Here is an 8,044-nt window from a genome sequence, read left to right as displayed (position 1 = left end):
TACGGTCGTACGTACGTACGTCCGACGGTACCGGTGGACGTACCGTACCTACCTACCTCTCTCTCTCTCTCTCTCTCTCTCTCTCTCTCTCTCCTCCTCCTCCTCCTCCTCCTCCTCCTCCTCTCTCTCTCTCTCTCTCTCTCTCTCTCTCTCTCTCTCTCTCTCTCTCTCTCTCTCTGCTTTTCTCTTTTTACCTCCTCCCCCTCCCCGCTTCTCCAGCCGCCGCTAGTAGAGGGTTGGCTCTATATACCTACCAAATACCCCGTTTATCTCATCGGCGACTATAGCGCGCTCATTTCGTTGTATCACGAAAACGCACCCTCTTATCTCGATTTCCAGTGACGTTTATCGCGTAACGCCCGCACGAAAACTCTATCCTTTCCTGATACACGTTGACACCTTATCTTCTTCGCTAATCTCGATTTCCGTTTGTCTCTGGCGTGCCTCGCGTATCCTCACGCCGGGATTTTCCTTCGCGCACACGGGTACCCTGTATCTCTCTCCCACCTTCCGTCGCGCGTCTCAAACGCGCTCGTTTCTGGCGTCAGCGGAATCACCACCGACCGGTGTTACGACGATTGATTATCGGCGAGTCTGGGGGTGGCCGGGGGAATTGTGCGAGGGGGGAGGGCGGGTAGTGCGGGGTTGCGCGAGGGTGGCATCGCGAGATGGGTGGCATCATCGCGATTCATGGCTCTCGCGGCGATAGAGACAACCCTACCATCAGCCGGTTCTACAATTCTGGGAGCGGGTGGGGGGGACGCAGCGAATATCGCATTCTCTGTGGCCTTCCTCTTCTACGTGCCTCTGTGATTCTTCCTTTTCTGACCAATTGTCGCGGCGCTGCCGTCGACTACCGATCAACCTGGGTATCTTGCTACCACTCGCCAGCAGTACGGCGAGCTAGCAGGATGGATCACTTGCGACGAGTGCGATTGCGCTCTACTCGAAGGAATTTTGTCCCTTCTCGATATCAGCGTTCCTATTGAAACATCTTTGTACGTCTGATTCCATGTATGTGATCACTGAACGATCGACGGTAACTTTTTGAATTTTTGCACTCACGCTAAGACTCACCGATTGAGTAATTCTCAAATGAAATCAACTAGATACAAGTCTCTGTAAAACACAGCATTTCTCACGGTTTATTCACCAAGATTGAAATTGAAAGCATCCTTTCTGTTCTTTTAAATAGAGTCAAGAGCTCTTTGTATCACTGATGCAGCAACAATAGGCTGATGTGGATGTAAACGTAAACGTGTAACGAGTTTTATGAGAATATGAAAATACGATGCTACCATCTTTGTGGATGCATCGCTGACGCTGGATTAGGAGGATGTGTCAGCTGGTCCTTCATGATGCCTCGCACTTGCGCGCAATGTATATGTAGAGTATGTGAGAGAGAGAGAGAGAGAGAGAGAGAGAGAGAGAGAGAGAAGGAGGGAGGCAGAGAGAAACACAGAGAGAAAAGACGCAAAGCGTGCACGTTGCGTCTTTGTATGTACGCGGATACAGGGCGAGCGATCGCTCGGATACTAATGTAAATTAGAAATCTGTTTAAGAGGTAATGATCAATACATAACTGGCGGCGGTGGCGGCGGCAGCGTCGGGGTAGCAAGCGCAGACGCTGTGTAGAGAGAATCATTCGATAAGTGTTATACGTGCTCTTTCAACTAGCGAAAGAGTGAAGAGTGCACGCGACGAAGGGTTTGGCCAAACATTCCGGGGTAGTCGAGACGTGCTACCCCCTACGATCCTCGCGCCGCAACTATCCTCACCTTCGGCACGACGCTTCCTTATCAGCAGACGCGCTGCGTTGGTACACGACCCATGTCTTGCAGCTGTCAGCGCTATTCGGATATTATTATCGATCGTCAAGCAAAAGCATCAACCAAGCACGTAGCGCTTAATAGAATACGGCTGCATCGGCACACAATCGTGGGGTGGTTAGGAAGATTCTCGCAGAATTTTACTGAATGGATAATATCAGAATTTTCCAATGCATAATATCTGCAGGGTGATTCAGAATATTTTTGTGACAAAATACCACTCGATGATGGATAACATCCAATTAATAATATAGTTATCTATTGATTCGTTTATTAATAGTATTCTTCTTAATCGCTCGATAAATTGTAGATTATTTGGGTTGATATAATACAATTATTATAATATATTTCTAGTTGTTTTTATAATACGATGATCTTCTAATTATACTTGGAGTAAATATTTTTTTAATGAAGAAAATTGTATTTCACATAGTAGCTCTTGGTAGATTCATTTCATTTTTTGTATTCATATACATATATTCCAATATGTATGAATAATACATATATGGAAGTATGTGTGATTATTTTTTTAGAATATTGTTTAACGTCGGATGAAACTAAAATTTTTTTTCCATATAAATTTTTCTGTATCATTCGATTTATCAACTCATAGATGAGTAATCGTATAGCCGTTATTAGTGTGCAAGTAAAAGACGACGTGCGACGTATTATAAATTAATTATAACCCCGCTGCAGAGTAATTAATCAACGATATTACAAGCGCCGGTAGAGATAAAACTGTTCCAAGCGGCAAGTCGGCAAGTTCATTAATTGTCTTTGAAAGTTTGAAAGCCGCATCGTTTCAAAGATTATGACACCTCTTTTTGCGGCATGTCTCTTCCTCTTTCTTTTTTTCTTGTACATCGAACGTATAATAGTCATCATGATAATTGATCGTATTTAGAGCGTTAACATAAACTGGATCACTTGTAGTCATTGCTTTAAATATTTCAATACTTTTGCGATCAACAGCGATGCCGAAGTTGAGATGAACTTCGTGGTAAATCTCGCAAAGTTTATCGAGCCGAGTGGAAGGACAAAGGATATCGGGAAATAAAACGGGAATAATCGATGCTGGCTTTGCTGCTAGCTGTTCAGATGTCGCCAGCGATACGAAATTGAGAGTCATAACGAACCTGTGATTGTGATCCAAGGTGGAGTGATCCGCCTTCGGCGCTGAGGATACCAACGCATGTGACGCTAGCGCATGTGCGTGTGGACTCAGACCAGGATGCGGAGGCATAAGGCCCGTCGGTGAAAACCGATAGAGATCACTGAAAAATCAAGACACAGTTTAATCTCGAAAGTTACATTTCAAATAATAAATAAACAAGCGCGGCGAAAACAATTTTTAACGATATTTTCAAATATTTTTTCACTGACCTTGGTAAACTAGAACTTGTGATGGGTATCGTGGGATATGGACTTCGGAAACCCGCATTTGCCGGCGAGATGGGATACATGCTCGGTGTGTGCCTGTAAATATTTATTTAATTAAGTTTTTATCATTGCCAGATGTGTCTCCGGGATGAGAATTCCCGTGATATATTTCCTCGAAATTTGAACGTTAGCGGGGAATTTTCTAGGAAATTAATTAATACATTTATATATCTGTTCATTTTATAATAACATCGACCGTTTTGCCATATCTGGCATGAAATTTTTGAATAAATTATATATATGGGAATTGCTATTTAAAATTACGTAAATTAAATTTTAAAGTCTGATAAATTATATATTCAATGGAAAAAAAAATCAAAATATTTAAAAATTTAATTTTTAACAATTAAAAAAGAAAAGAATAAAATGAAAATAATTAATTGTAACTTAAGTATCTTTAAATTTGAAAATTATTTTCCTAATTAAACTGATTAGTCATTGATAATAACTTATTCTTATAAAATGTATAATTTTGTAATATCGCAAATACGATATCACAACTAATTCATTGAGTAAAGTATAATATGTTATAATAATATATATTTGTATAGCATCGCGCGACCAACAATATAGTTAATTAATTAAGATTAACAAACTGTTTCTCGCAAAAGTAATTAGTTTGTATCTCCTGGTTCGCATTTCCAAGTTGTCAAGAACACAGAGACCAGATCCATGCACTTCGCGTAATAAAAACGCTGCTTTCTCATTATTGCAAGTGGCCTCCTCTCACACTCTTCTCTTTTCAAGGATGGGCGCCACCCCTTGAAAACCGCGTGAGTTAAATTCTGTGCACGCTGTGATGTCGACGTCCAGTTTTCCGCGCGCTAGGTTGTCGACCGAATAAGGATATTGTGGATCCTTCTAATTGAGAAGAAGAAACCTAATCATCCGTGGAAAATCGCAATTTGGGATAAATCGGGCGTAAAGCAAATAACGAGCAGGGGAAACGGCGGAATGAAAACCTGATCGTAAGGACTTGTCTCCTTGCGAAAAGAGGGTGACGTCTATGAGGACTACAAGGATAAGGCAAAGTTCCGTATCCGATGTAATAGACCGGAACTGAGGACGACTGACCAGCAGCCCACACTTATCCAATGTCCAGATTTGTTCAGAAAACCGGAATGTGAACACATCGTATCTTATTTTAAAGATAGATAATTTTATAATTGACATTGTGAGAAATACCACAATAGACGAAGAAACTGTTAATAAAAAGTCGACTTTAAATATCGCAAAACTCCGACAATCGTTATTAACGAGAGAAAATTAACAAGATCAGTGGACATATTTTGAAGCATAGAAACTACCATTGATAATAACGACGTTTATCATGCAAATTCGCATACTTTACATTAAAAAAGAATTTACTTTAAAGCGAAAAATTTATTGAGAAGGCTCGTCTATATATAACGTTTTCCTTGTATTTTGCTGAATATTTTTATGAATATTTAGTAGCCTTTGTGCACAATTCGCGATATACGATCTACGTTGAATGTCGGGATTTTAAATCGCCAAGAATCGCTTCGGCATGCGATCGAAATCCGATGCTCTCCATTACTTTTCATTTGCGTTACTGTGAAACACGAATCGATTATTTAACGTGTAATTAATATAAAATATAATGTACACACACACACACACACACACACACACACACGCGCGCGCGCGCACGCACGCATATACACACGCACGCACGCATGCACGCGCGCGCGCGTGTATGTATACGTATACACGCGGGAACGTAAAACGATTCTTGTTCTATGGATGCGTGCGTTTACAGCGCAAAATTGAATATCGCTCTCAACACACAGTTGAATATATGTTTGATTAAAATTGAAATAATATTACGTTATATTGTAATGCAACCAATCGTAGAATAACATGGATGTAATTGTATTGCACATTAAATTGAAGCTTTTATCAAACTATATGTATTTATATAAATATAAAAAATAAACAATATTTGACGTAAAATTCTATTCTTAAATGATAATAAATATGTTTCTACTTACCAGGACGCGACTTGTGTCATTTCTGGACTAAGCATGGGATATGGATACTGGCCCGTTGAGAAGGGGTACATTGGTGCTCTCGTGAGACCTACAACAAAATAATAAATTCATCGAAATACCATTTTATTTTAAATTCAATATCCAAATTCAATAAAAATTGTTTCCTCTACATATTTCTAGTTATATATCATTTTTTCTCCATCTTGCTAAATTTCTTGGAGTGAAATCTCCATAAAAGAGAGATACCATCACTATTTATAAGAGTTGCAGATTTGAACAAGAGTTGCAGATTTTCATTCTTTTCTTGGAGTGAGATTTCTTTCCTTTAGAATGTATCTTCCTCAAAAAAAAAGGAGAGAGAGAGAGAGAGAGAGAAAATCTTATTGAAGAATGCATATTTTTCATTTACTGTTATTCAACAATATTTTAACTCTTTTGGAATGAAATTTTACTTCAAAAAATTTAAAGAGTATGCAGGATCATCAAATATAACTCATTTTTTATCCTTAGAACTTTTTTCATCATGTCCCTTCACTTTCATTCATCTTGTGTTTTCTATTTTTTTGATAATCAAGATTGAAGTTCTCGTGAATTAATGTGCCGAACGTTAGAACACAAAATAAATCCGCTATTAATCAATCGGGTGCATCTCGTATATCCGTGATTAACGGTGTCATAACGCGTTTAATTCTATCATTAGCTGGCAGCGTGACCAATTTTACGGTCACTAAGTGATGACGTTCCATTTAATCGCGGTGAGATCACGAAAGACCGAATCGGTAACAAATGTATGTACGGAAATTCCTATATTTGGGTAGTCGCGACAAACACAAGCGAATTTTATTGCAGATGCATTTTTCTAATTTTTTAAATTTCTAATCTATTAAAAAAAGTCTAAATGTATTTGTATGTATGTAAAATGTATTTATATTCTATTTATAAAAGCTGAAAGTTTTTCATTTATCTCTTATTAAAAGTAAAATTAAATATGAATAATATGCGTACGATTATTCCAAAACGATTTTTTCATAATATTATAAGTTAGTAATGTTATTATTGTATTATGGATATTAAAAATTTGTAATTTTGGATATGTGATATACAAAACGCATACACCAAGAGAACTTCGATTCGCATGTTAATAATTAATATGTACGGAATAAACAGTATCAAGACGAGATCAAAGAAATATTGAATAAGAAAATTATGCTTTTAATATCGTAAGTTTGTAATATAAACATACGAAGCGACGAGCTTTCTCTCTTTCGTAGCGAGAGAACGAGCATTGATCAGCATGCACGGCCGCACCCTCTGTAACTAGCACCCAACACGAAGTGGGAATGCACACGCCATCGGGATCGTCGTCCAGAGAATAGTCGTTGTTGAAATTTAATGCCGTATAATTCATTCCAGGCCGATGAACGATATCGATATCAATACCATTTTTGAATAATTGCGATCGATCAAATCCACGTTACATTGAGTATGAGAATTGAGTATATGGAATAGTTCGTCAGAAATTTGTTGAAAAAGCTTATCTGATTGTTTCTGAACACAAAAAATTAATATCCGGTTCTACTAATGTAGATTAACTTTAATCTCAGTTCAATTTACTCTTCTATTTCTTAGAACTATTATATTTCAAAAAGATGAGTAAATCGAACCCCGAGATTAAAGTTAATTTTATTTCTCTGCACACAGTCGAACGATGTATGTGATTGAACATCGGGCGATGTTACATAAACAATTGATTTACGACTGTTTTGTGAGGGAAGCTCATAAGAAGTTTGTATCACAGTTTTGTTTTAGGAGCTCCGCACAATAAAAGGAACAGAGAACAGAAAATAAGAATTTCGACCTATCAGAACTATGTACTTTAGAAATACATGATTTCTGATAAGTTGAAATTTTCTATTCTCTGTTCCCTGTTCCTTTTATTGTGCGGAGCTCCTTATACTGAGGATGGCCCGAATTGGAACCCAAACGTCTGTGAGGTTTAACAATACGATTTAACGATTATATATTTATATTTACGCACCTTTATCTGCGTTTGATTCTTACTGCCATTTGAATATTATTTTATATAAGAATCCTACGAGATAATTTAATTTATTTATAAAGTTAATTTACATTGATAGAAACAGGCATAAATGATATTGCTAAATAATTCTATTTTTTGTTAAAAATAAAATAATAATCCACAAATTTTTAATTACTAATACTTTATAATAAAACGTTTATTACTAATATTTTAATTATTTGAACAGTTTTCCTGTTAAACATGAAACTTGCAATTTTAGCAAAAGCACACATATCTCAAATCAAAGATAGGTTTAAAGTTACAGCACTCGGATAACAAATTGTAAAATTAGATGTACATAGCTATCACAGGTTGAATAATGGACAAGGTATATCGCTTTTACATTGGTATCTAATGTAACTAGTACGTGCCGCGGAACCGATCACGGCTTCAAGAGAGCTCGGGAAATGTTGGGCGCGGATATAAGTGGGGTGCCTTTGGCGAAGTGTAATTGGCTTCATAAGGGTCGACGAGAAGCGCCCGGAATATCGGCAAGCCTGAAACCGCTTGACGAGGCCAATACGTCTCTCTTCTCTCTTCTCTCTCTCTCTTTCTCTCTCTCTCTCTCTCTCTCTCTCTCTCTCTCTCTCTCTCTCTCTCTCTCTCTCTCTCTCGTCTACTCGTACTCGTACTACTCTACGTACGTACGTACGTACGTACGTCGTACGTACGTCGTCGTACGT

At 38.1% G+C, this 8,044-nt stretch overlaps 1 protein-coding gene across 1 annotated transcript in view; it reads right to left on the bottom strand.

The window, feature by feature from the left end:
- Positions 1-8,044, bottom strand: part of LOC105619854 (protein pangolin, isoforms A/H/I/S-like) — a 32,549-nt gene that overhangs the window by 14,303 nt on the left and 10,202 nt on the right. Inside the window, exons 3-5 of the mRNA XM_012201372.1 lie at positions 5,282-5,369; positions 3,213-3,305; positions 2,966-3,103 (exon numbers count right to left, since the gene is read on the bottom strand). Coding sequence (XP_012056762.1) covers positions 2,966-3,103; positions 3,213-3,305; positions 5,282-5,369 — 319 coding nt within the window. The remainder of the gene's footprint in view (positions 1-2,965; positions 3,104-3,212; positions 3,306-5,281; positions 5,370-8,044) is intronic.

This window comes from Atta cephalotes (genome assembly GCF_000143395.1).
Source record: "Atta cephalotes unplaced genomic scaffold scaffold00023, whole genome shotgun sequence".
Classification (NCBI taxonomy): domain Eukaryota; kingdom Metazoa; phylum Arthropoda; class Insecta; order Hymenoptera; family Formicidae; genus Atta; species Atta cephalotes.
This window is presented reverse-complemented; position numbering and strand designations above follow the sequence as displayed.